This window comes from Pelmatolapia mariae, linkage group LG1 (assembly GCF_036321145.2).
Source record: "Pelmatolapia mariae isolate MD_Pm_ZW linkage group LG1, Pm_UMD_F_2, whole genome shotgun sequence".
In the NCBI taxonomy this organism is placed as follows: Eukaryota; Metazoa; Chordata; class Actinopteri; order Cichliformes; family Cichlidae; genus Pelmatolapia; species Pelmatolapia mariae.
Genome location: NC_086227.1, coordinates 29,136,287 through 29,163,629, shown reverse-complemented (window position 1 = coordinate 29,163,629; position 27,343 = coordinate 29,136,287). Strand labels below are relative to the sequence as shown.

At 38.8% G+C, this 27,343-nt stretch overlaps 3 protein-coding genes across 5 annotated transcripts in view; all 3 read left to right on the top strand.

Moving 5' to 3' along the window:
* LOC134630608 (ras-specific guanine nucleotide-releasing factor 1-like) overlaps positions 1-15,420 on the top strand; it is a 30,054-nt gene extending 14,634 nt beyond the window's left edge. The window contains exons 11-27 of the mRNA XM_063478036.1: positions 70-133; positions 979-1,121; positions 1,675-1,757; positions 2,512-2,760; positions 6,138-6,511; positions 6,914-7,030; positions 8,711-8,881; positions 9,250-9,356; positions 9,494-9,606; positions 10,069-10,129; positions 10,228-10,334; positions 10,531-10,615; positions 10,714-10,911; positions 12,055-12,134; positions 12,209-12,326; positions 12,488-12,556; positions 13,693-15,420. Of these exons, the coding sequence (XP_063334106.1) occupies positions 70-133; positions 979-1,121; positions 1,675-1,757; positions 2,512-2,760; positions 6,138-6,511; positions 6,914-7,030; positions 8,711-8,881; positions 9,250-9,356; positions 9,494-9,606; positions 10,069-10,129; positions 10,228-10,334; positions 10,531-10,615; positions 10,714-10,911; positions 12,055-12,134; positions 12,209-12,326; positions 12,488-12,556; positions 13,693-13,785 (2,232 nt within the window). The 3' untranslated portion in view covers positions 13,786-15,420. The remainder of the gene's footprint in view (positions 1-69; positions 134-978; positions 1,122-1,674; positions 1,758-2,511; positions 2,761-6,137; positions 6,512-6,913; positions 7,031-8,710; positions 8,882-9,249; positions 9,357-9,493; positions 9,607-10,068; positions 10,130-10,227; positions 10,335-10,530; positions 10,616-10,713; positions 10,912-12,054; positions 12,135-12,208; positions 12,327-12,487; positions 12,557-13,692) is intronic.
* Positions 15,421-15,616: 196 nt separating this feature from the next.
* On the top strand, positions 15,617-19,923 carry LOC134630632 (pro-cathepsin H-like). Its single transcript, XM_063478080.1, has 12 exons — positions 15,617-15,700; positions 16,606-16,637; positions 16,776-16,881; positions 17,154-17,224; positions 17,331-17,435; positions 18,179-18,265; positions 18,365-18,420; positions 18,541-18,622; positions 18,714-18,782; positions 18,993-19,099; positions 19,531-19,659; positions 19,745-19,923. Exons 1-12 carry the CDS (start codon positions 15,625-15,627, stop codon positions 19,812-19,814), a joined length of 990 nt encoding a protein of 329 aa, XP_063334150.1. The 5' UTR covers positions 15,617-15,624; the 3' UTR covers positions 19,815-19,923.
* A 1,243-nt stretch (positions 19,924-21,166) lies between these two features.
* On the top strand, positions 21,167-26,738 carry wdr76 (WD repeat domain 76). Of its 3 annotated transcripts, XM_063478057.1 has the most exons (15): positions 21,167-21,288; positions 21,487-21,597; positions 21,681-21,770; positions 21,923-22,015; positions 22,277-22,335; positions 22,675-22,792; positions 22,940-23,041; positions 23,284-23,324; positions 23,466-23,619; positions 23,858-24,016; positions 24,093-24,208; positions 24,321-24,419; positions 24,557-24,709; positions 24,803-24,856; positions 24,960-26,738. In XM_063478057.1, exons 1-15 carry the CDS (start codon positions 21,244-21,246, stop codon positions 25,213-25,215), a joined length of 1,650 nt encoding a protein of 549 aa, XP_063334127.1. In that variant the 5' UTR covers positions 21,167-21,243; the 3' UTR covers positions 25,216-26,738. The 3 variants fall into 3 exon arrangements, with proteins under 3 accessions (XP_063334127.1, XP_063334118.1, XP_063334136.1); XM_063478048.1 differs by lacking the exon at positions 21,167-21,288 and having other exon boundaries at positions 21,297-21,597; XM_063478066.1 differs by lacking the exons at positions 21,167-21,288; positions 24,557-24,709 and having other exon boundaries at positions 21,297-21,597.
* The last annotated feature ends 605 nt before the right edge of the window (positions 26,739-27,343 follow it).

Here is a 27,343-nt window from a genome sequence, read left to right as displayed (position 1 = left end):
GGCTTGATGATGATCTGTTAGCTGGCAGCATGGTGAATATGACCTTGTGACCTTTCATGCCTCTTACAGAATGGAGTGGTGTCTCTCATAGACTGCACTCTGATTGAGGAGCCGGAGGGGACTGATGATGAGTGTGAGTTATTATGTGTAGTGGATTCAAATGTTTCCTTAATAAATACATACATCTAGAAGCTGCAGAGTGTTTACTGTACAAAGAGCTTGAAAAATGAAGTGATACCACTTTTCTATTTGGCATCGTCATACAGGCGTAACAATCTAACAAACGGGGGCTGTAACAGTTAGTGAATCACCCTAAAAGTGGACGAAGAATGTTTTCCACTTTACCAACTAAATTTTCACAGTTACAAACCAGAATGTGGTGTTTGTGGGGTGTGGCTGGATTAAATGCTCTGCATATAAAACATATTATCTCTACAGAAAGTGTTTTTGCATGATTTTCACCTTTTCCTCTTCACCCCCACATTACTTGAGGTGTCAGAAAAAGATGGGTTTTTTTTTCAATTTACTGCTATTAAAGTTAGCCAAAACAATTACTCACAATTGTTGATTGACTGATATTTGTTCCAAATGATTTAATCAAGGTAATAACCCCAATGGATAAAACAAAGATTATTCCATTATTGTGCTTCAAGACCCACTTTTCAGATAAGAGATCATTTAATAATGACATTTGTATTTGTGTTTAACTCAAAACTCATAGCAGTAAATTTTGCTCAGTATCTGCAAAATAAAACATTACCGCTGTGTTGCTGTATTACAAGGTTAATTATTGACTTTACTGTGGAAAGATTTAGGAATATAAAATCAATATAAAATATAAGCATTATGTATGCAGAAAAATAATGTGAACAAACTGAAACAAAAATAAATAAAACAGTAGCTGATCTATTCTAAAGTGCAGCATATTGTTTTCTTTCCTATTTAGAATTTTAATTTTATTTTATTTTTGCCTTTCAGCCAAAGGGGAGCGCAGTGGTCAGGACACAGAACACCTGGACTTTAAATTGATGGTGGAACCCAAAGACATCCAGCCTTACACCGTGATCCTTGTGGCTTCTTCCCGACTGGAGAAGTCAGCGTGGACAAGTGATATCAGTCAGGTATGTCTCGCCGCTTATGTTAAGACATTTGATTTCACGTTTTTTTGTTGCTGCAGCTTTAAAAAAACACTTCTCAAACTCTGTAAATCTACAGATTTTGTCAGTCATCTTGTAATGAAGTGGTAATCAAATGATAAATAATCTCAGTATACAAATTCGATTGGGAATGGGCAAGATTTTAGTTACTGTTTTAAGCTTCTGTAATTGAAGATGTATTGGCCAATAAAATTTGAGCATACTTTGATCACGTGCAAGTAAACAGTTTGTGTGTGGAAAGAAAATAGAGAGAATACCAGCGCAATGATCAGTGCAAAGAATAGGAAGTCTTGAACTGGATGTCTGTTATACATTACCTGGCTACACAAGTAGCCTCCAGAGACTTTGTCAGGGGACATACGGAACATGAATCACGCAAAGAGACCAAACTTACTGAAGCTACACACATGATCTGATAAATGTTGGAACCTGGAGCCTGGAGCCTGTAGCATTCATAGGTTTATAAAGATGCTCGTCTTCTTGCACTGTTATGCTCACTGTGCTTTCTGCCTTACAGTGCATTGACAACATCCGCTGCAATGGCCTGATGATGAATGCCTTTGAGGAAAACAGCAAAGTCACTGTGCCACAGATGATCAAGTGAGACTTGGACACAATGTAGCAATAGTAAAGCACATACAAAGTATGTTCAAAAGGCTGCATAAAAATCTCAGATGTTTGCACATGCACATAGTTTGCACATGCTCATACTTACGGGCTCATAATGTAGCCTAATGCTAACATTAGCCCTAAAAATGTATAGGGCTTCTGTGTTAATATTCACATAGTAGAAAACTGACTTCAAAAGGTGACTAAAAATGGTGACTAAAAACTTTTATACTAAAAGTATAAAAAAGTGAGCTTTGTTTATAAAGCTGATAATCAGTCCAGAAACGCCAGCTAAAGATGAGCAAAAATCTAACATTCACAGGCTGCAAACGCAGGAACAGAGATGAGGAACACAGAAAGCTCATGGGAGGAAAACATGGAGCACAACAGACAACTGGACAAAGACAGTCACACTATTTATACACTGGAGACTAATTGGGAAACGGAAATAGAGGAATGAAACATGGTAAAAAGCGATTAAGACTTTCAGACAGAGAGGAAGTAAAACCCAGAACGTGACACCAGAGAAAACAAACTCAAAGAAAAACAGGAAACAAACTTATAGTCAACTACCTAACACAGATCAAGAAGAACACAGAGCCAAACATGAGAAATAATAAATGTAATGCACAAGCTGAAAGAAGATATAGGCCAAGAATTCATGGCCACTAAAGGGCATTTAATTGGAGTAACTGGAGCTACATCTCTATATAACTTTATTAACCTCACTTTTAATCCAATACAGGTCAGACACCAGTTTGTACTGTGATGATGTCGACATTCGCTTCAGCAAGATGATGAACTCCTGCAAGGTGCTGCAGATCCGCTATGCCAGTGTGGAGCGCTTGTTGGAGAGGCTGACCGACCTGCGCTTCCTCTCCATCGACTTCCTGAACACTTTCCTCCACTCTTACCGTGTCTTCACCAGCGCTGATGTAGTACTGGACAAGCTCATTACCATCTACAAGAAGCCCATCAGTGCCATCCCTGCACGGTAAGTGAAATGATTCCAGGAGGTTTAATGAGGGATTTTATGAGCTTCCTGGTATAAACATTTTCACACTAACTGCATTTTAGTTGCTGGCCAAAGCCTTATTTCATCAGTTTTGAGCTTTTAATGCCAACCTTTTTATACCAAGTTGCATTTCAGATATTTCTTAATTTGCACTAAAGTACAACCCCAATTCCAAACATATTTTAGTCAAAGTAGAACATAGAAAACATATTAGATGTTTAAACTGAGATATTTAACTATTTCATGATAAACAATGGTTCATTTTGAATTTGATAGGAGTAATAGCTCTCAAAAAATGGGGTCACTGGCCATCTTTATCACTGTGTAGCATCCCCTCTCCTTTTAACAACAGCTGGATGAACATTTTGCCCGAACAGTCAAGGCATCTTGACTTTGCGTATCTCATGATCTGCAGTACATACTATCATCAAAAGATTCAGAGAATCTGCAGAAATTGCTGTGTGAAAGGGATGAGGCTGGAAATCCATATTGGATGCCTATGATCTCAGGAGACACTACACTGAAAACAGGTGTAATTCTGTCATGCTCAAGAAGTTTCAGTGAACACAATTCACCATGCCAGCCATAAATGCAGGTTAAAGCTCTGTTAGGCAAAAAATAAGTGATATGTGAACATGATCCATAAATTCTGTCATCTTCTCAGAGCCAAAGCACATTTAAAATAGACTGAAACAAAGTTGAAAAGTGTTGTCTGTGAAGGTTCTCAGTCATCCAGGTCATCGTAGTCTAAGGAGCTTGGAAAGAAAAGCGTCTGGACTTCTTTAAGTTGCTTGAAGATGTTTCACCTCTCATCTGAGAAGCTTCTTCAGTTCTAAGAGTCAAATGGTGGAGAGTCCCAGATTTAAACCCAGTGGGAGTTTCCCCCCAAAGAGGGACAAAGGACACCCTGATGATCCTCTACCTAATCACATGAGCCAAGGTGTGAAAACGGGTGTGGGTCACAATCAGCCAGGGTTTCGGGTGAGCTCATTGTGAAACCTGGCCCCACCCTATCATGTGATTTCCTGAGGTCAGATGGCCCAGGGTGTGAGTGGGCGTTAAGGTGTCTGGGAAGGGATCTCAAAACTGGATTATAGATGGCAGACAGTTGGTGTCGTAAGCCACCGCCTCTGTTCAAAGATGGTCGCTCACAGTGGACATAAATGGCTTCTTTCACTCCTCTTTAAAACCATCTGTCCTCTCTGTCCAAAATGTGAACATTGGCATCCTCGAAAGAGCGACCTTGAAAAGTGTTCTGTGCTCAGTAAAATCACAATTTGGAATTCTTTTTAAAAAACATGGATGCTAAGTCCTAGAGGGACCCCTGCCTAGTGGTATTGGTAGCATGCATCATTGGCAGCATACATCTGTAAAGTCACCATCAGTGCTGAAAAGTATAAATGCAGCTAGCAAACATTACAGCTCAGCCCAGCGAGACGCTATTACATGTTTACATGTTTACTGTTACAAGCATGAGCCTCTCAGCATTGGTAAATGCATACTTCCTTCATCATCAGTACATGACACAGATCAGTCTCATTAACAGTCTTTTGTTCTCATTTCCTTGGAACGAGACATTTCTACTGAAATTTTCAGATGTTGTTTTTGGTGCTTAGAGCAACACAAAGCGAGCTTCATTTTCTTCCATTATATTCAAGAGAAGGAAAACATCTCTACAGATAACGAACTGGGTAACTCACACCAAAACACTCTAGCTGGATAAATAGTTTACTTTATTTTACTGGTTTGATTAATTCGACTTTTGTGTAGCAGAAACTGTGATTAGGTTGTTTCTAAGTAAGACATTCACATGAGTTGTGTCTATGTTCTTGTTTCTCCACATTCACTGTTAGCATTTAAGTGGGCAGCTTACTTAGCAGGGTAAAAGGGCTTTTTACATGAAACCCTTAGGAGAACCTCACTGCAAGGGCGATCCCTGTCACAAATGCAAAAAATGAACAAAGTTCGACATTTCCAGACATTTTTTTTTTTCGCGAGAATGCAGCAACAGTGCAGTAATGGTGCAGTGAAGAGACGGGACTTCCCCAGTGTCAGAATTAGTCTCTCACGTGGAGTGCCTGTAAGTCGCCCATCATATCCTGCCCAGGTGAGAAGGGACTGGGAAGGAGGCAAGCAAGAGGTCACACCAAGACTTCTTCTGACCGCCATCACAGTTAATTGAGTCCTGCGTCCACCCACCTCCTCCTGACTCCTCCTCTTCTTTCTCCTGGCCTTTTTTTTTCACATTCTCTCACTTTTATCTTTCTTTCCAGAAGTCTGACCATCCCTCTCTTCGCTGCGCTGTCACCATAGCAACCCTTTACTCTGCTGCAGGACCCCACCCTCTCGTTCTCTCCTCGTCTTCTCCCTCCCTCTCTCCCTTTCTCCCATCATCTGCAGCGGCTCTACGGTATTAAATATTGATGGTGGTGTTTTGCACCCAGACCCTACTCTCCTAGTCCTTCTTCCTTTTTGTCACACTCCTCTCTAATCTCTTACTTAAATATCTCCTCTTGTTTTTCTTTTATCCTGCTTTACTTGCTTTTCTCTCTTGAATCTCCACTTTGCCTTTTGCCTTTATTTTCTTCCTGCCTCCTGTTTCTGTACTTCTGCCCCTCTCCTGTCTTAGTGCTCCCAGCCTTTATCATTCCAATCTATGCTCCTTGCTCATCTCTTTAAATGACTGTTTTTATTTTTCTTGTAATTTTAGGCAAGGAGACACAACATGGCTGCAGCTAACACCATACAGGGCTGGAGGGTTCCCATTCGCCCACTCTCAGCCACCAGCCTTTGCTGTGGTGGAATCCATATCCACTATGTTGCTCGACTCACCCCCTCCCTCTCTGTATCTCTGTTTTTGCCACTGCTATTTTTTTTTTTTTTTTGCGGTGTACCTCTATCTCTTTCTCCAACTTTCCCCACTATCTGGCTCCTCGTTTCTCTCTCGCTCCATGCCTCTGTGGGCCTCCCCTGGGCTGGTTGCTGTTGGCAGCACCCGTGCCTCCCACACTGTCACTTGACATGCTATTTATAGGCCTTCAGAGGGGGTGGCTCTCAGTGCAAGGAGGATGCTGTCTTAAACAATGTAGCTTAAATAAAAGAGTCAGGAGCTCCCAAAGAGCCTTCTGGTTAACGCGTTCCCTTACTGCTTCTGTGTACAGACACGGAGTGCACCATGCATTCCCCCCTTATTAACATTTCTCCTCTTTCCTATCGTTCCTAGTCACATTGTGGGAATTTTCCCCTCCACAAATTCAAAAAAATTACTCTTTAGCAGTGAAAAATGTTCTTTTTACCCCTCATTTTTCACACGTGCCTCCTTTTTCTCTTCTCTTTCACCCTTTCCTCTCCTGTAGCTCTTTGGAGCTTTTCTTTGCCAGCAGTCAGAACAGTAAATTCCTCTACGGCGAGCCACCCACATCGCCACGTGCCAGCCGCAAGTTCTCCTCTCCTCCTCCACTCTCCATCACCAAGTCATCCTCTCCCAACCGCCGCCGCAAACTTTCACTCAACATCCCCATCATCACGGGTGGCAAAGCCCTGGACTTGGCTGCACTCAGCTGTTCTCCCAATGGCTATGCAAGCATGCACTCCACCATGTCACCCTTCAGTAAGACCACCCTCGACATCAACAAGCTCTACGTCTCTAGCACCATGGCCAGCAAAATCCCTGATGAGGGAGAACCCAAAGCCGAAGGCAAAGCTGAAGAGTCTGTCGCCAACAAGCAAGGTCAGAGCCTCTGTCCGAGGGAGTATTGTAGAAATAATTTAAAAAAAAAAAAAAAAAGCCTATTTAAAACCTTATCCTTTGTGACATAACAGTAAAAGATCAGCCAAGTTTGGTAAAACTTAAAGGGACAGTTTATACCATATCACCTGTGATTCATTTTTGTATTTATTTTTTTGTCAAATGTTGATGTTCTTTTGGCACTTAGGGCACCACAAAAAAGATGCAACTGGTCCCATTATATTTAAGAGAGTGCAAACATCTGTATGAGCAGTATCTCCTAATAAACTCCAGCCTAAACAAAGTCTATTTTGGGGTGAACTGCCTCCTATGACTGTAAATTTCTAGCAGTCTTCTTCTATGTTGCTTTTTTCCCCTCAATGGCGAGTTACTCTGTCTGTTCAGATCTGTCTGTAAGAGAGGAGTGCGATGAAGACCCAAGTCAGAGTGACGACGCAGAAGCTGAAATGTCTCCTCCTAAGTCACCATCAACGCCCAAGAACGTCAAGGCAAAAAACTCTGGTAGAGTACAGTAATTGTGTTGCAAATCTTGCTGAAGCTGTTTAAGCTTGTATGTCCGAGGCTTGTTGAAGAGTGTCTGGTGATCTACTTTTATATTCACACCCACCAGTTAAAAAGACAAATGAGCTGGCAAGATTGTACGAGCTGGCAAATTTGAGCAGTTTACTGGATAGTGTTACTGACAGTGGAGTGTCTTGGCAAAAAAAGGGATAAAATAAAATCAATAATAATGCATAATGTCAGTAGAAAAAAAATCCACAGGCCTATTGTTCATATGCTTCATCCTCCATAAAATGTACAAAAATGGAATCAAAGGAGGATTTGCCTAGTGTACTGGAGACATAATAGAAGTAATACAGGCCAGGTTTCAGATTAGATGTTATATTTCCTGACTTTTTAAGAGTCAGGAGGGCAAAAAATGGAAATGCACTTCGTTTCTAACATGTAAAAGTTATGACTCTTGTATTTTCATCAGAAGAAAAACAAAGCTATAGCCAGAAGCTGGTTGGCTTAGCTGAGACAGTGTGTAAACTTAAAATTAATCTTCTTTTTGTAATCTTTGCAAAAAAGAGAGTTACATGCCTGCCAAGAAATAGCCAAACACAACAACGTGAGAAGATGTTATCAATTCATGAATTTTGAAACAACACTTAGGCAGGTTTTTGTTGTTTCTATGCCTGTACTCATTCTGCGATGAACTAAAAGTCACTGGCTGTAGCTTCAAAATTTTTTGTAGAGAGAATACGAGAGTGGAATTAATCTCCTCATCTGTCAGTAAAAAATGTGTGTAAAATTATTTCTGTAATGCTTATGAAATGCTTAACTTTGCTTCTTCCTGGCTTGTGTCACCGATATGAAACTGTTCAAATGTTACAAAATGTTAAAATAGCTTTCATTATTGCTTCCCATTTCATAGTTTGGGTTTGTCAGTGTTTAAAAATGTGAAGTCAGAATCAAAGTCAGCATGAAATATTTTTACCACCCAGCACAGTCAAGTTGTGTTAGACGTGTTTAAAGGCGGAGATGAGACGAGCAGGTAAATAAATATAGCCACAGCAGATTTATATCAAACTTTTTTTTTCTGGAAATGATAAGCGTAGCAATTGCCAAATAAGGTCTTGGTAAAAACCACCCACAGCCTCGTGGCCCTCCCCGTAGAACACAGAGAAGGAGCATCCACCCCATAGGTAGTCAGGCGCAATTCATTCCCAGTGTGTTCTCTTCCCACGGTGCTGGATACAAGGGAAGCCAGTGCCTCATGTGAGTAGGTGGAAGGAAACCTTGTACCTTAGCAACGATGTGCGTGTTCTTTTATACCGCCCCCGGCTGAATGGGGGAGGGCAGGGAGGAAGGGAGGGAGTGAAGGAAGGAGGCAGAGAGGCAGACACAGTGGAGTGTACAATGTAACTGCAACAAGCTGCATGATGCATTGTGCTGCGTCTGTTTTAGCTCTCTGTTGCCCTCCGATGGTCAACAACTTAGTTTGATTATGCACATGCGGTACTGTGTGTACAGCATAAACAAATTACCTTTCAGCCTAATCTTTAAGAAGCTCAGAAAGGTAAACTGAAAGTGTTTTTGTAATGGTTGTCTTCCAGAGGAGGTGCCCTTCAACTCTTTTATGTCAATATTGATCTAAGTATGATTTCAAATTAAATTCATTTGCGTTCTTGTCTGCAGAGTTTTCTCTGTTTTCCTTCAACAATGGCATGGTGGTGTCATCTTGCCGGGAGCTGGACAACAACAGGAGTGCTCTTTCTGCTGCCTCAGCCTTTGCCATTGCTACCGCTGGTGCCAATGAAGGCACACCAACCAAGGAGAAGTATCGTCGTATGTCCCTTGCCAGCACAGGTCAGTTACAGAGCTACTACCTCTGTTTACTCCTAGAGACGTCTGTTGGCTACCTGGAAGCTTCCTTTGTTCTCAGCTGATGATCTGCTGGAGCCTACTCATTGAAACAGTCTCTAATCTAGTAATCTAGCCATACTGGATTATGAATCCATGCTTGTGTTTAGATATTGTTTAGATTTAACAGAGATCAGTTAATCAGTATAATCAAGGTAGTGTCTTCCTCACTAGGGTGCACCCAGACAAGTCAGACAATAATAGGAGCCCCCTGGTGATTTTAAGAGAAAGATCATAAAATATTGATGGTATATAACACAAGTTTGTGCTTTAGGAGTTCACTTTTTATGTTACTTTGTTAAACCTGGTTCCAGGTTTCCCTACAGACCAGAGAAATGGGGACAAAGAGTTTGTTATCAGAAGAGCTGCCACAAACCGAGTCCTGAATGTGCTGCGTCACTGGGTCTCCAAACATTCGCAGGTGCAGTCCCCTTTTCTTTCTTTTTTCTTTTTCTTGTTTGTTTCTGTCTCTCTGTGCCCTCACAGGATAAAAAAACAACAACAAAACTCATAACACTTCAGTAATGACACTGTCGTTGTTCATTTGTGGATCCTCAGGACTTTGAGCTGAACACAGAGTTGAAGATGCGAGTAATTGGCTTCCTGGAGGAGGTGATGCATGACCCAGAGCTGCTTACACAGGAAAGAAAGGCAGCTGCCAACATTATCAGGTTGGTTTTCCGTTATCATTGCTTGATTGCTCTTACAGTCATGTATGACACAACTGTTTGTGAGCACCCAGTGGAAAAAAAAATCTTTCTGCAAGTGAATTTGTCAAGACAAAAACTCGTTTTATGTAGTAACAACAGGAACTGGAGATACAATCCATCAGCCCAGAACTCGGCCTAAATTTTCAACTTTTTTTTACTGAGCGTCAGCCCCAGAAGTATTATCTGTTCCTCTGTGAAACACAGACTAGACTTTTAAATGGGTGCAACATCACAAAACAGGAGCTATCTAAAACACCTGTCCCTATAAAGTATTTGTGCAAAGTATTATGAAGCCAAACTAAAAGGAACAAAAACGAGAAATTAATAGCTCCTTGAGTGGGGTTTTTATATCAATGTTATAGAATTGTTTGGAAAAAAACATGTATCAAAGATCATATAACAGTTATGTCTTCTTTGGTGTAGAACTCTAACCCAGGAGGATCCTGGAGACAACCAGGTCACCCTCGAAGAGATCACACAAATGGTGAGAAAAGACCACAAAAAAGCCTTTTCAGAATAAAACCCTTCTTTTTCTTTGCTTTAGTTGTGGTAATACTTTTTTCTGCTTGTTGTTGTGGTCAGGCCATGGAGGACTCTAAGACTGAACCATTTGAGAGCCATTCAGCCTTGGAGATAGCTGAGCAACTCACACTGCTGGACCACCTGGTCTTCAAGGCCATCCCATATGAGTAAGTACACAAACATACAGTGCACACACATACAGTCACACACTCAGGTGTGTATACAAGAACACAAACAAAGGTAAACAGATAAAAATTATAGAGGTTAGAGTGGGAGGATAGAGAGAAGGACACACATGAAATGTTGAAATATTTTTCCCGTGATGTGTTTGTTCATTCTGTGTAAACATTTTGTTTTGTACAGGGAGTTCTTCGGTCAGGGCTGGATGAAGAACGACAAGAATGAGAGAACTCCATACATAATGACAACTACCAAGCATTTTAATGATGTAAGTATTAATCTAAAGATATTTAGATAGATATCTTAGGGCAAGATACGGAACATTTGTAGATATTATCAATGTGTATTTGTTTCTTTTCTTGCTAGATCAGTAACAAGATTGCCACAGAGATCCTGCAATGGGATGATGTCAACATGCGGGTGGCTGTGATTGAGAAATGGGTGGCAGTGGCCGACATCTGCCGCTGCCTCCACAACTACAATGCTGTGCTGGAGATCACATCGTCTCTCAATCGCAGCTCCATCTTTCGCCTCAAGAAGACCTGGCTCAAAGTTTCCAAGCAGGTATTAGAAATTTTTCATATGATCTTTCGTAACTGGGGTGCCTCTGGAGGGTGAGCAGGTCATCTATTAATTGGAAGGTTGGTGGTACGATCCCTGGCTGCTCCAGTCGGCGTACCAAATATCCTTGGGCAAGATATTAACCCCAAGTTGCTCTCCCATGCATCCATCAGAGTATGAATGTGTGTGACTGTTACATAAAAAGTACATACACAGAAAAAGGTAAGAAAAAAGCTGTGATTACCTCCATAGAATAAATATTTTAACTGACTTGTTATATTTCCAATTGTCACATTGAACATGCTTATAGTGCATTGAAGTAAACAGGCACACAAATTCTGTTGGTTAAATAATATGCATGTTAGCGGGTATAAATGATAGTCGTCAGCTAGAACGTCACAAGAAGAAATAGTTTCTTCAGCCTTTTACTCACCTCTGCTGCTTCCTGGTTCCGGTGTTGTGAGGGGGGAAAATTGTGCCCTGGGAAAAACAATTACTGGTTGGAGAAGGAGAGTAAGGCACGAGTATAAGGCATGGGGATTTATTTATTCATAATTTGATTATTGTTGGTTCTTTTTTTAAATGCGGGGCGAGTTGTAAATGTTTTAAAATAGTGGTATCTTCTAGAGTCCTGAGTGTAAAAGCAGAATGGTTCAGTCCAATTAGTGGAATATTCTGTGAGGTTATTTAAATCTGTCTGTTCCATTCGGTCAAAAAGGCTGTAGGATGGTGATGTGGAAGGTGTTTTGAATGACGGTTTGCATAAATATACTCCTGAAAGGTCATCTTGACTCTTTGGTTCTTACGTTGAATGTCTGCCTCCATGGTCGCTCAACCAAGCTGACACATGCCATTTACCATAAATGAAATAAAATGTCCTAATTAGTCAGAGATAGATAGAGAGATACTTAGCATGTACACAGTTCATGAATGCAATCAGCATTTATAGCAGCTTCAGTATGTTGCCTTGATGAAACAAGGACTTTTTTTTTAAGTTGAACAAAATGAATGAAAGTCAGGATGCTCCAAGAGAGTCTACTAATGGTAATTTCAAACAATCCTGTCATTGTCTTCTTCAGTTAATAAAAATTCAGATTAAATTTCGAGGTTGTGACAGTAACATTTTTCCCCTGATCTATGTTCTAGACAAAGACTGTGATTGACAAGTTACAGAAGCTGGTGTCATCAGAAGGCAGATTCAAAAACCTGAGAGAAGCTCTGAAGAAGTAAGTAAACCAACTTTTTACTTTTTTAAAACTTTTTGATTTAACTGGCTCTCTGACCTGCCTGGTGTCTTCAGCTGTGACCCCCCATGTGTCCCCTACCTGGGAATGTACCTGACTGACTTGGCCTTCATTGAGGAGGGAACACCCAACTACACTGAAGACAACCTTGTCAACTTCTCCAAGATGAGAATGGTATAGAACATCTAACTTTAACCTTGTGCTGTTGTGTAAGGTGTTTTTCACATTCGTGTGACCTATGCAATAAGTGTAGCATTTCTTCATCTATTTATTCTTCATGGGACTTAGTGGTGGACACGTTTGACTTTTATGTGATTTTCTGTAATTTTCTGCAGATATCTCACATTATCAGAGAGATACGACAATTTCAGCAAACAGCTTACAAGATTGATTATCAACCAAAGGTGAAGTTACTGTTCATTTTCATTGTTTTGCAGCTTTCTATTTCTTGTCTGGATTTGTCAAGTATTGCTATATGAAGCGTGCTCAAAAAGTTCTAGGAACTGGCTGTTGCCAGACCATTTCCTTTGTACACTGCTTCTGTGCCTTTAGCTCTGCTGCTGTTTTTGATCGTTTCCTGGAAGTCCTGTTTCAGTCTAACCCAAATTTTGTGTGGAGGACCATCACTAGTGATGAGACCTTTTTTTATATTCACATGGTTGTGCAGTGTGAAGTCATGCCCTAAGGTGAGACTGTCAACTGAGAGTATTGCTGTAACTTCAGGAGGAGTCTGAGGGAGAACGCTGAGTGGAAACAAGTTGTGCAACAAGTTTTTTATTACTTCTTGACTGATATGGAAATCAAGTTGAAGGATCACTATTTTCTCAAGATCCAGCTAGTTTTAGAGAAACACGAGAGCAAGAAAGACAAACTGGACTTTCAGGCAATGATCTATGAGCAGCTGCACTGAAATTCTGCAACTTTCGGATTAGCTGAAGTTTATTCATTGTCAGAAAGTTTTCCTTTGGCCTTATTTAAATTTTTTTGCCTTTTAATTAATGTGTCAAGTTGAAAAAACTTATCAAAACTAGAAACCTTCTTCCTTTCAATGAGCTGATGTTCCAGCCAATGTTCTGTGTAATCATTACTACACCCATTCAGACAAAGCCTCATGACTGCATGTTTTTTCCAAACTGTTCAATCAGCAGTCATCTTCTTGCTCTGTGGGCAACTGTGCGTACCATCTACTATCATGATGAGTCCAATCTGTTTCTGAGCTTTCCGCTGATTTGGCCATCTTACACGTGCCTTTCAACTGAAAATAATATAAAAACGATGAAAATTAGTGAAACCTGTACACTTGCAGACACATTTTAGTGAATCCTAAGAATCCAACTTTTATAATAGAAAGTGACTATAGCCTGGATTTGTGCCACAGTAACCAGCGTACTTTCTGACCAGTGCAGCTATTGTTTTAAAAGAACTCGCTCTCACACAACATTTCCTGCTTTAAATGTGTAGCCTAAGAAAAGGAAACCTTGAATAAACTGTGAATAACCCGCTCTCTTTGTGTCTTCCTTATTTATTTATTTTTTTTTAGGTGACAAAGTACTTACTCGACCGCAGTAATGTGCTGGATGAGGAGAGTCTATATGAAGCATCCCTGAGAATCGAGCCCAAAACTTCATCATGAAGATGATCTCTCTCACTCTGCTTTCATATTGAGTGTACATAAACAATATATCAAAATGTACATTTACTATTATTTGTATTAGACAGAGTAGGCAGTGCCCTTTTAGTATATGCTCCCCACGGACCCGTGTATATTCGTTATTAGAGACTGAGTGTAAGTCCAGAGAGGTTTATTTCTATAGTTACAGAGTATTTATATGTTATTTATTGTCTTAAATATCATGTTAACATTAAGTTATTTTTTAAATTCGTTTAGCCATATCCTAAAGGGAACGTGCAGCACCAAATGGTTCTCATTCACAAGAAACATTCACATTTACCACATAAAGGTTAACTCCCCCAAATCAAGAGAGAACCGAACATAACTGGAGTTATTTTTAAACAAGTTTCCATATAAATCTGTGTGATTCTTGAGGATTTTATTGTTTGATTTGAACTGAACAAGGCTGATAACAATATTTGCAATGATCCCGAGGGACTTGCTGAATGTAAATATATTAAAATGCTACTGCAACAAAATTCAGGCAAGTAATAATGTCAAAAATAGGATTTGATTTTATGAAAATCTTAATGATTAAAACCATCAGACTATCAAATCTGGATAACATTTTTCCTCTTTCAGTCCATCTTGTCCCACCTTAGAGAGGGAGGAAAAGCGAGACCGCTGCAGTGTCTGAAGCTGAAACATGTGCTCTGATGTTTTTATGTAGCCGCAGAGTAACAAGAGATTTGAAAGTTCTGGAGTCAACCTGACACCTGCAGATTCTCTGATAAGCTTGTTTGTTTCTTTGTTTGGAGAGATGGGTTTTTATGCTTTGCTTACTATCACATAATTCCCCTGGTGGGCAACATGATGTATATACAGTATAAGCACCGGGCAATGTATGTAGCAGATGTAACTAAGATTGAGCCACTTCAGGAAGTTAAATTCCCAGCTTTTACACTCAGACAGTGATAGCATAGTTGTTATGGTTAATCCTCTTTGGCCAGTGCATTATGGTTTTGCCTTAATCATGAAATGGATTATATTCCACAAAAGTATGTAAATTATTTTGTTCCACGATTTGCCGATAAAGCAGAAATATTTACTGTGTACAGTACTGTGTACAGGCAGTCTGATGCATTTCCTAATGTGCAATGTGTTAAAAAAAAAACATATCCCTCGAAATGTGTTATCCTTATGATCGTTCAACTCTGTAATAACTTTTCTGTGTATGATACTTTAAAACAAATGTTGAAAACAACTTATAAGTGTAACACATTCTGTATCCTGTCTATTCCAATGTGTTAGCAGGAACTATACAGTAGTAATATTGTGCTTCTTCTTGAAATATTTATATGTATTTTTTACAGGCTTTGTATAGAAAAACATCTAAAGCTTAAGTGGCAGGCATGTACCACTTTGACGTGTTCAAATGGAATCTATACCTAGAACCGTATGTGTACTGTATTTAAACCCCACCCTTGCACATGAATCTTTACTCTCTAACAGGCACATCAAATGTTTGCAGTGAGCAATACCCAGTGATATGAGAATTATCTTTCAGTCTATTTCAAAAGCTTGAGTAGTATTTCCAGTTTTGTATAAAAGTGTATTCTTTCCTGATTACCTCTTGTTAATAAATCTATTCTTTCTCAGGGGGAGAAGTGTCTTACAGGCTGCACTGTTTGTTTTAACACTATGTTCTGAACAGGGTGCACTGGACCATAACCTTTACGACTGTTGCTTTGCTGGGGGAAATTCAAAGGGGGTTTCAGTAGTAGGGGCGCTTAAGCAGTCATAAAAAGAAGTCAAGTCATGTGATGCCCTTAAAGCTTGCTGTAATCTGCTGTGGAGAGTATGGCTCTGACTGTTGTGTGGTTTATTACTGCCATTTTTAGCTTTGTCCATTTATCACCTTTAATTTCAGTCAAAGGTAAGTGTTTGCCAGGTTTTCAGCAGTTTATTGTTGTTTGTTTTAAAACTTTACATTTCTTTCAGCAGCAGCTGTTGCTACAATTGAAATTCAGTTGCTTGAAATTGAAAAGGCAGAGAAATGGGTGAAAGAAGTGTTCACGTCCTTGGATCCTGTTAACAAAATGTTCAGTAACATACTGTAAAAGCAGTCATGCAGAAACCGGCAACTCCATTTTTTGTGGGATAAGTTTAATTTTGCTACTTTTCATTGAAGAGATGAAGCTGATACTATTTTCCATTTTGCTAAAAGGTTTATGAAAGCATATTTCATATGAGCACTCTAAATGTTTTGTACTCAATTTATGTGAAATTACAGCTGTCAAATGAAAATGACAGTTTGTTGATGTGCTCATTAGGAATGGATAAAGTGCTTAAAATTTGTACTTAGGCATAGTACTTGGTAACAGATTTCCCTGATTTTAATTCTTCTTGGGTAGTTGTGCATGATTCAGATCGCAGTTTTCCTACTGGTCCTTATTGTAGCCCAGTAAGTAGTTGATCCTCTAAAACCTGCTGCTTTAGACAGGGGATTTTTTTTAAAAAACAGCAGCTGGGTGGGGCCAGAGATATTTGCCTGAGATGATCATATTAGGGATTTCTTCTCTCACTAACATAAAAAACATACAGATCCAATGATGCTAATGATTTGAATGATGTTCATGTAAGATTAGAAAAAAGCTAAGAAGAGTGTTGAGATGAGGATGAGGATAAAGCCTAAGCTTTTGGCTCATAAGGGTTACTTGTACATACACCTCTGATGTTAATATTTCCAAAAGCCTTTGTCTGTTACTAAAAATCAAGAAAAGCATAACAGGTCCATTTTAAGTGTTACTTAATCCACTAAAAAATTTTCTTTCCCATTAGAAGAATATGCTTTCAAGCAGTGGATTTCAGAGGTATGTGCATTTTTAAACTAATGAGATTTTGACCTTTATATTCTGACGATTTTGTTTTTTTGTATATAGTTAAACATAGTTAAAATTTTCTTTCCTTTGTTTCATTATGTCTGTTTTTATGTGGGGTTTTTTGTGCAGCACAACAAAGTTTATGGCACTGAGGAATATCACCACAGACTCCATGTGTTCACTCAAAATAAGAGGACAGTTGATCAGCATAATGCTGGGAATCACTCCTTCACAAGTACAGTATAGTTCTGCTCCAATTTCTGACTTAAAATATGCAATATACACTCACTGGACACTTTATTGTGTACACTTTACTAGTACCAGGTTGGATCCCCTTCGGCCTTCAGGACAACATTAGTTCTTGTTGCCATAGATTCAACAAAATGTTGCAAATGTTCCTCAAAGAATGAAGAAAAAATAAACAAAATAAAAAAAACATTTACTGCTATAGAATGTTATAAAAAATTATCATCCAGTTCTCACCCTGCTCTTCATTTTTTAATCTAGTGGGCCTGAACCAATTCTCAGACATGACATTTGGGGAATTCAAGAAATTCTACCTTTTCACGCAACCTCTGGTAAATTACCTGATTTTATAACACTTCACACAACAGGTGCTTTTGTACAGAGTGTTGGAGTTTGTCTTTGATTTCCTTTAAATCTTTTGATTTTCGTATCTTTTAGACTTGCTCAGTCACTAAAGGCAGTCACGTCAAAAGGACAGGTCCTTATCCTGAGTTTGTAGACTGGAGGATGAAGGGCGACTTTGTGACTCCTGTGAAGGACCAGGTATCCTTATACGTTCTATAGCTCTTAAAGCCTTTATAGCCATATTCTCCTTTTGTTAAAGTAATATTGTGCAAAGTACAATATTTACAAAGTCGTACAAAGTCTGTATTTTATTATGCTTTCTTTGAGTTGCATTGAAGCACAAACCTTGCTTTACTAAAAACATTGTGTCTTGTGTTTAATCTCCAGAAATATTTTGCTAAACCTTAAACATGTAGCACCTTGTAGGTGTAATGAAAGGAGAGGGAAAAACTGTGACTTTTGAAAAAGTTACAATAGATTTTATTACTGTTTAATTAAAGACATTTCTTTTTGCTTCAACATAAACAACTTTGCATTTACTTGTAAAAGTGGCCACTCTTGTGTTTCTCCATGTAAGTTATAATATTTACCCTTTTTTGACTTTCATTTTTACAGTTATATTCTATGAGAAACATGTGATGGGACACATTTCATGACTAAAGTGATAAGTGAGAAACAAATAAAGATATATGTTTTCTACATGTGCAAATTTTTTTAAACAACATACCTCAGTCACAACCTCTGAGAGAATACATTCTATAATATATGATACTATTAAATATTCCAAATAGAGAGTTTGATTTACAGATGATTTCTTCAGTTTTCATTTACATTTTACAGCACCAAAAATTATCGTGGTAAGCATTTAAATATTTGTGAAGTGCCTCTTTAACATAACCGAATTATCAGTTGTTTGAGTTGTGTCGTGTTTGTATCTTTAGGGGTTTTGTGGCAGCTGTTGGACCTTCTCCACCACTGGCTGTCTGGAGTCAGTGAATGCTATTGCTACTGGGAAACTAATACAATTGGTAAGAGTTTAGTATTATACACAAATATAGCTGGCAGAAGAAAAGTATCCACTGTTTCTGAGTATATATGATGAATGCTCTTATTTATCTCTCTTTTAGTCTGAGCAGCAGCTGCTGGACTGTTCCAGAAATTTTAGCAACTATGGATGCTTTGGGTAGGAATCATGTTTGTTTCCCATTTAACTATGACATGTGAGAAATTTCATGTTATAGAAACAGCATAATAATGTAAGTATAGAATTTCAACCAATCAAAGGCTGTGTGGTTTATTTCAGTGGGCTCCCCAGTCAGGCATTCGAGTACATCAAATACAGCAAGGGTCTCATGAGAGAGGAGGATTATCCCTACAAAGCCTTTGTATTATTTTTGAGAGTAAAATCTTTATTTATTTATTTTTTACATATGATAAAATATACAATAAAAAAAAGTTTTATCTTTCCTATTTTAGGAGGGAAAATGCCATTTTGAGCCTTCACTTGCAGCTGCGTTTGTCCGAGATGTTGTCAATATAACAAGTGTGAGTGTGTGAACAAATAAAGATGCACTGTGGATGAAATTGTACAATAAATGTGCTGTGTGAGTGTTTTAAGTAATAATAAAGCAGTTTGTCTTCTATATTGTTTAATTTTTACCATTAAAAAAGGCAACTGTTTTATAGTAAATAGGGAACTCCTCATACATCGACCTACTCTGGTATATGTTATAATTTGTGTATGCCCATTCACAGTATGATGAAAAGGCCATGGTCGATGCAGTGGCCCGGCTCAACCCTGTCACCTTTGGCTTTGACGTTACAGCTGATTTTAAGCACTACAAAGAAGGTGTTTACTCCAGGTGAGATCAGGACCTTGATAACTCAACAAGCGCTTATGCATATACTACTATTCAAGAAGTAGAGCTGGTCTGGGATTTTAAGAGCAGACCAGAATATACTAGCCCCACTTTGTTTCTGTTACTTGTACACTAATTTAGACAGACAAACAACATATTTTTACTATTTGGATAAAATCCTTTGCAAAGAAGTATAAAACAATTGTTTTTAAGTCTCTGAAAACTACAAATGGGGGACTGTGTATAAAGAAGTGTCTCTATGATGACTGTCATAGTAGTAGCTTGAAAAGATTAAAATATTTTATATTTTATGCATATAAGTCAACTACACCACATATTTTGCAAATGTAGGATGTAATATAATATTGGAAGAGACAATCTGCCCACTCAACCTTCAAAAGACGTGCTCTATTGATCTAGTGTTGTCTATTTAGCACCCAGTGTAAGAACACAACAGACAAAGTGAATCATGCAGTCCTGGCGGTGGGGTATGGCACTGAGAAGAACGGCGTGCCGTATTGGATTGTGAAGAACTCTTGGGGCACAGCCTGGGGAAAGGATGGGTAAATATAGTCTGTGTGTATCCGAGCTTTATGACTTGTAACAGCTTGCAAGAATTGCTGATATCTCTCCTTTTTATTTCATCAGATATTTTTTGATCGAGCGTGGAAAAAACATGTGTGGACTGGCTGCCTGCTCTTCTTACCCTCTACCTTAAGCATTTGAATAAAAGGGCAACAAAGTGGAAACTCTTGAGCATGTGTGTATCGAAATGTATTTTATTCAGCCTAAAGGCCTGATCTCAACTTAGGGTTTCTAACATGTTTTCTGGAAGTTTAATTTCTAAACACCTTATTATGTTTTTATTAAAACTGAGACATTAAAATTTTGAGTCAAATGCAAGGAAAGAAAAATTCAGTCATTACTTTAAGACACAAACTCATTTTAATAATTACATTTTTGGGTAAGGAAGCATATGCTTTACATTAATACAGATATACAGTACTTCTTTCTAACTACATTCTTGTGCACTTAGCTATACTGCATCTTGACTAGTATGTATCATCATGTTTGCACAGGTTTATTACATTAAAACACCCTTTCCCCATTCAGTCTCTCTCACAATAATAGATGAAGACGTTTCAGTGTAGCTATGTGCATGTGTATTATAAAATGCATAGGTAAGTGTAGCACAGAACTATTTTTCTGTTTTTCCACAAACCTAAAAAAATGTGATAAAAAACATAATTGTGTGGATATGTATGTTTTTCCATTGATCTTGCAATGTTTACAAAATTAATTTTAAATAGTGTGTTTCAACATGTGCTTGTGTGTAAAACCTTATCACTAATGTCTGTCAAGAGGCTACAGTGGGTGCATACATAGATTAATTACTGATTAATAATCATAGTATGGTATATCATACTTTAATAACTGCATTAGTGAAAAACAGATTTTTCTAACATGACCTATAGTGCTCCATGGAAACAATATAGGCCACATATTTCAACTCAAGACCCTGAGGCCAAAGGCAGGCCTTTGCAAATTACATGCCAAACTAAACAAATAAAGATTAAATGTTGATTTTACAGCAGCATTTATATTTATGCACCATGATTATAGAACATTTGTTGAGAACCTTATGTGGCCCAAAATCAGGACAATTAATCATATTTTAGGTTTTTGATTATCTTTTTAATCTATTTCTGTATACTTTGCAAATAAAAAAAAGTTAATGTAATGTGTGTTTCTCTCATATATATAGATTTTCTGTTTTATCCACTGACAAACGTTGGCAGTTTGTTGGTTAAACGTTAACCAATAGCATTTGTGAATAAATAACCATGACTTTCCTGTCACTGCTATTCCCCTATCCTGCCATAAGATGGAAACATCATCCCAGCAGCTTGGCTGTTGGCGGGAGGGACCTAAACCTTTCTTCTCGTGACGTAAAAATATAAACCAATCAGGTGCCAGGATTCTGTTTCACAACAGAAGGGGAGGGCCAGTTACAAAACATATGCAGCATGTGGCGCCAATTGCGCCCCCTTGTAATTGTCGTGACCGTAATAGTTGTCACTTGTGAGACGCTCACTTCTCGCTTCTCTCAAACAAATACTCGTACCTGTCATTGTAAATGAACTAAAATGGCGACTCTCCGAACAAAGCGCGAAGCTGTTGTGCTTGTGAAGGTACAGTAGTTTTGTTTTAATGTGGTTTCCTGTTTTTAAACTTATCCTCCCTGTTTTAGGCAGCGGCCTCATAGCATTAGCATCAAGAAGCACAGTTTTTAGTGAAGGTGTGTTGTGAGTTCACTAAATCTTCGGTGAGAAAGTTAAATGAGTGCCTTAATGTCTCTGACTAAATTGTTAACGAGGGACACCTTGCAGGAAATTACCCCTGAGAATCTCGAGGCGACAGTGCGACGATCATCTAGAAACGGTCTTGCACCTAAACGCCTCCAGTACTCTCCCGAACATGAAACTCCCAAGAAAAAAAGGGTGAGAGCTCGTTCACAGTGATGGGGCCGAACAGTCATTTTAAAACTTGACGATTTGTTAATTCTGTCGTAATTTCTTGATAGAAAACAAAAGCTGTCGCTGAAAATGGCAGTCAGAATAAGCAACCAAAAGATGAGGAGGATGCTGAAAACAGTGACGTGGAGCATGCACCTGTGAGTACAGAAACTTTGCACAGTTTGAATTCGACTTTGTGACTAACAGAAACATGTTTTTATAGGTGTCTGTGCAGGTTCTCAGTCATCCAGCTCATGGTATATTATGGAACTAAGGAACAGTGTGTCAGTGCTGTATCTTTTTGTAACAGGAAGGGTATGGGAGACTTTCTGCCTATGAACTGGAGCGCCTGGAGAACATCAGACAGAACCAAGCTTTTCTGTCTTCTATCAACTTATTCCAGGTATATTATTGACTAAATCTGCCCTTTATCATCTGCATTGCAAATCTTTCATGGACCTAAACCTATCACTATCAGCACCATCAACATAAAGTTTAAATTGGGCCAGCAACATTTAGACCAGCTACAAGCCATATTTACTGGTGTAATTAACCCAGGTAGACTATGAGTGAGAAATAAATCCTTATGAAAAGGACCATATCTGTGATTCTGTCATTTGTCTGGATTATCAGAGTATCAGTTATTGTTTTCTTTTGTTTAAAGGCCACTGAGGAGTTCAAGCAGCTGACTCGACCAAAGCCATCACAGAGAGGTCTCACACGGTACAGTCGGAATAATCAGGCATCGTGATACTGTGGAAAACCACAGTGGTGCAGAATTTATGAGAACAACATGGTTTTTCCCCTCCCATGTATTCTCTGTGGAACATCACAGTGCTCCTATAATATACTTTGTATTTGTTTTTGAGACTGAACTTTGTGAAGCTCAGGAAATAAGACTAGACTTGTCAACTCAACGTCCTTAGGTACAAGAAAAAAGTAACTTTTATGAAGGTTTTATGTTTGGAAAAACAGTTTGAATTTATCCTGACCCTGTGTCATGTTAAAATAGAAAACATATCTTTTTGGGCCTCCTGTAATGTTACATTTCTTTGATTGCAGGGCACATGCTGCTGTAAAAGAAGTCGTGCCACCTCGCAAATCACTGCGACTCCAAAAAAAAGAAGCCGAGGTCCTGGAGCTTCCTCCTGAACCGAGAGGGACACTTATTTATGAACAGGTGCCAACATGTAGTCTAATAATGCATCTGTAATGTGTCAGTTCACACAGCTCCACTGCTGCATCTTAAGTCTCTTTAGCGGGTTTTTTTTTCTCGTTCTTCCTCTCTGGGTATGTTACTCATTATAGTTGTTTACTTGCTTTCAAGTCTTCACCAGCAAAGAAGCCCTCTGGCCCTTTGCCCATGGATCCAGTGAATGTGGAAGAAGGAAGCAAGCTGCCTCCACAACTTCTTGAGCTCTGCTCTGAGGTAAGAGTCAGCTTTCTATGATATTTTCACTTTTTTTCTATACAATATTTATTTACAATGCTCACTCAGTTTAACATGTTGCCCCCCCCCCCCTCCTTTCCTACTTAAATGTGAATACTTTATACTACCCATATTAGCCACAAGCATAAGAACAAAATTCCTAACAAATTTCTTATGCGTGTCCACTGTAGTAACTGTTCTTATTCAATTAGGAAGTCATGAAATTGCTTTTCTTTTCACAGGATGTAAAAGAAGATAAAAAGATACAGCTTGACCTAAAAGGGTAAGATTTAATATTTTTATTTGGATGTAAGATTACTGCACAGTTTACAAAAAGTGACTCTTTTGATGTACTGAGGGTCAGATGTTTTGGAAGAACCTGAGAAACAGATGAACAAACAAGTGCACTGATGTCTGAACACAGGTACCGTTCGTCTCTGAAGAATATGAAGGTAAATGAGGACAAAGTGGCCAAAGTAGTGAAGGATCGCATCTTCTCTGCAACCTTCCACCCCTGCACCAGCAGCCTGTTGCTGGCTGCGGGCGACAAGTGGGGGAAAGTGGGACTCTGGAAGTTGGTGAGTTTTCTTTGCCTTAACTATGCATTAGTTCTTGACCACTAGATGGCAGAAAGTGTCTCAACAGTAAAGCTTCATGTCAGGCTGCAAAATTCACAAGTATTCTCCTCAGGCTAATTGGCCTGCTTCATGTTTGAATTCAGGTTTGTTTTTTGCTTTTTGTTTTTTTGCTCTGAAAATCTTTATTTAATCAAATGAATTCCAACCACTGATTTACTGCATGTGTATGCTATTCTAGGGAGGTGACTGGGGTGATGATGGTGTCCTGCTCTTTGAGCCCCACACCCGTCCAGTGGGCTGCATGGCATTCTCCAAGTCTCATCCCACACAACTGCTGAGCCTCAGCTACGATGGATCCCTTCGCTGCATGGACGTAGAGAAGGCTGTTTTTGATGATGTAAGATACCTTCATTAGTTTAGTTCAATCTGGTTACATTGTGATCCACGAATAAAAAAGGTTGTCCATTTCCTAGGTGTATGATATTGAAGATGGCCTGAAAACGTTTGACTTCATGTCACATGACTGTTCGACACTAGTGGTCGGGAACTGGTATGGAGAGGTTGCCATTGTTGACAGGCGCACCCCAGGGTGAGATAATGACATTGTCTTAAAGTAATGAAAGTAGTACCTTTTTTTTTTCTTTTAAACAACTTTAATGTTGCATTCAAACATTTTCATAAGTATGTTATTTCATTTGCAGAAACTCCCATGAATCCCTCCACACACTGGACCCCAAGACATTGCGTTGTGTTAACGTCCACCCTTTACAGAAGGAGTACTTTGTGGTGGCTGAAAGCAAGTATGGGCTTTTTAAATTTTTATATTTTTGTAATGTTTACACGTCTCTATTTTATGTGAATCTGTCTTTAAATTTTAAGTGTATGCTTTTTTATTTTTGTGTGTGTTTTTTTTTTTTTTTTTTTTTTTTTTTGGCAGGGTAGTTAGTATTTATGACAGTCGAAACCTGAAGAAGACCAAAAACCAGGCAGTGTCCCAGCTGCATGGTCACTCTTTAAGCGTATCCAGTGCTTATTTCTCCCCTTGTACTGGAAACAGGGTTCTTACTTCCTGTATGGATAACAATATAAGGTGAAGCTGATGGATCACTGACATGCTGTATATGCTTAATTTTTTCAGTTCCAACACAATGTCCTTTTTTTCTTTCTTTCTTTATTTTAACAGGATATATGACACATCTACACTGACTACTAAATCTCCCTTGCTGACAACCATCAGGTACATCCACTAAATTGAACTTTAAACTTTTCCTGTTCTTTTAAGTCATCTCTGTGTTAATAACTCTGTACTTTCAACATGCCTTCTCAATCTAAATTGGCAGACATGACATGCAAACAGGTCGCTGGCTGACCAAACTATCAGCTGTGTGGGACCCCAAACAGGAAGACTGCTTTGTGGTGGGGAGCATGATGAAGCCTAGGAGGGTGCAGGTGTTCCATGAAAGCGGTCAACTCCAACATTCCTTCATGGACAGCGAGAATCTCAGCACAGTCCTCTCTGTCACTGCTTTCCATCCTACAAGGAATGCCTTGCTGGGTGGAAATGCGTCGGGACGCCTTCACGTCTTTTCTGACTAAATCGAAGACCAAAAAAATGTCTGATCAGCCGGTCCTGGTTGGGTTCAGCAAGGTAGCAGGAACACAGTTTGGTAACAATCTGGATTTTCAGCCTATGAACTTCTAACTAGACAAGTCTTCCAATATAGCATCTTCATTCTTTATCTCACTAGAGCTTTAAATACATTACTATTCTTATACTAAAGCAAAGTAATACACCTGAAGCAGTGAAATGAGTCATATCAAATTGTGAGTCATATTCTTAGACATGTTGCAGTATAAACTGTGTATGCAGTGAGGCAATGCAGGATCATTAGCAAAGTAGCAGAATTTTCTTCCTCACTGCTCACAAAATACACATTTATAGCTACATTAGATTAAAAAAAGGGATTATCTTGTGCTTTCTCTCATTTTACACCTTATAATATTTAGATTTGTTCCAGTTGAAACTTTCATGCCAAACTGAAATTTGGAATGGAACTGGATGTGGTCTTCTACTGTTGTATCCACTTTGACTCAACATGCTGTGTTGCACTGTTTAATGTGTTGTATTAAGTTGCTGTTGTCAGTTTAAAGCAGCTTGGCTCTTCTCAGTTTTACTGTTATTTTTTTTTCCCCATCCAGACATTATACTGCACACTGAATGTCTGCCACATGATTGTCTGGTTAAATCTTTGCATTAATCTTATTCAGTAAAGTGTAGGAAACAAATGTATTCTCTTTTCTCCAACCTACTGTAAGTCGATGCTTCAGTTTCATGAAGACTGAATGAGCTCAACTTCTCAAATGACATGAAGCCTTAACTCCAGGATAAGCCTGTTTTGAAACCACTCCTGTGTTTGCAATTGTGGCCTTGGTAGATGTCAGGCACATTTTCCTCATATGGCTGCCTTTTTTCTTTTTTCACTTATTCTACCCAGTGTTTCTTAAAACTGTCAGACTTGCAAAGAAGCATGCACACAGCATGGTGCTGCCGCTGCAAGACCTTGATTGTTTTTCTTTTCCATGGGCAGTATTCAGAGAGTAGTCATACAAGCTCAGTTTAAAGCTTGTATGGCTGCTCTCTGGCACGTGTAGACCTGCGTTCTATTAGTGCCTCCTGACTGTTTTTAGTGTCTTCAAATAGACTATCCATTTTCTCCTCTGAAACCTTTTACTCTGTCAGATTCATCATGTTTGTTTGGCAGGGTAACGACTAACCAACTGTTCATCTATTGTTGTTGACAGGTACATTTCCATGATCACAGCCAGTTTTGGCACAACTAGTAACAGAGAAACTTAATGTCATATATTGCCACAAGTTACAGTAGGTCAGTGTGTAGACTGGTTCATTTTGATATTTGGAGTTTGTTTTTTTTCTTTAACATAAATAAGAGTCCAATTTGAAAAATTCAAGGTTTATTATGTTATGTAAGGTTTATGTGATGTAAATGTCATTTCTGCACTGGGTTTCCTCTCTGTCTGTCAGTGAAAGTGCTTTTGGAAATGCCTGTTAAGATGTGTTAATTTCATTTGTTTTCCAATTTGTAAAGTAAACAGAATAAATAGACATTTTATTACAAAATATTGTATGCGTGAATGCTGTGAATCTCACCAGTAGTGACAGCATCATTATCACCTGAAGCTGGTAAAATAAGAGAAGTGTGTGAGTGAGTGAGAGCGCATTGACCACACTTTACTGTTTTCAAGCAGGGATGCAATGAAAAACTCCACATGGTGCTGATCTGGGTTGCACTGTTCACTGAATTTCACACTAAATGCCTTTATTTACTGCTTCTGTGACTTCAGAATTGAACTTGTAGCCAGACTAACTGCCAGTTGTCAAGAATAGATGATATTTATTCATAAATAGATTACACGAGTCCTCCTTCAGTGATTGGAAATAAGCAGTCTTGTTTGGAGGTAATAAATGCAGGACACATGCTTACAGAGACATTTCCATGTGCAGGGCCATGGTACAGGAAGGAAGCTTACAGTAAGGCCATGTCTGAGGCCTTGTTTACATCATTCATTAAACTGAAAACAAGAGTTGCTTATCAGTGGAACTGTTACCCCTTGGTCACCGCGCTAGTGAACTACATTGCACAAGGAAAGGTTCAGGTAGTTAAAAATGCTACTAATGCTGTTTAAATTATTTAAAAATATACCT

Coding starts and splice junctions, on each gene's coding strand:
- LOC134630632 (XM_063478080.1), top strand. CDS start 15,625: ATGGCTCTGACTGTTGTGTGGTTTATTACTGCCATTTTTAGCTTTGTC. Junction 18,266..18,364: donor CTGGGAAACTAATACAATTG/GTAAGAGTTTAG, acceptor TCTCTCTTTTAG/TCTGAGCAGCAGCTGCTGGA. Junction 19,100..19,530: donor AAAGAAGGTGTTTACTCCAG/GTGAGATCAGGA, acceptor TTGTCTATTTAG/CACCCAGTGTAAGAACACAA.
- wdr76 (XM_063478048.1), top strand. CDS start 21,436: ATGAGTGCCTTAATGTCTCTGACTAAATTGTTAACGAGGGACACCTTG. Junction 21,771..21,922: donor GTGACGTGGAGCATGCACCT/GTGAGTACAGAA, acceptor TTTTTGTAACAG/GAAGGGTATGGGAGACTTTC. Junction 23,620..23,857: donor AAGTGGGACTCTGGAAGTTG/GTGAGTTTTCTT, acceptor ATGCTATTCTAG/GGAGGTGACTGGGGTGATGA.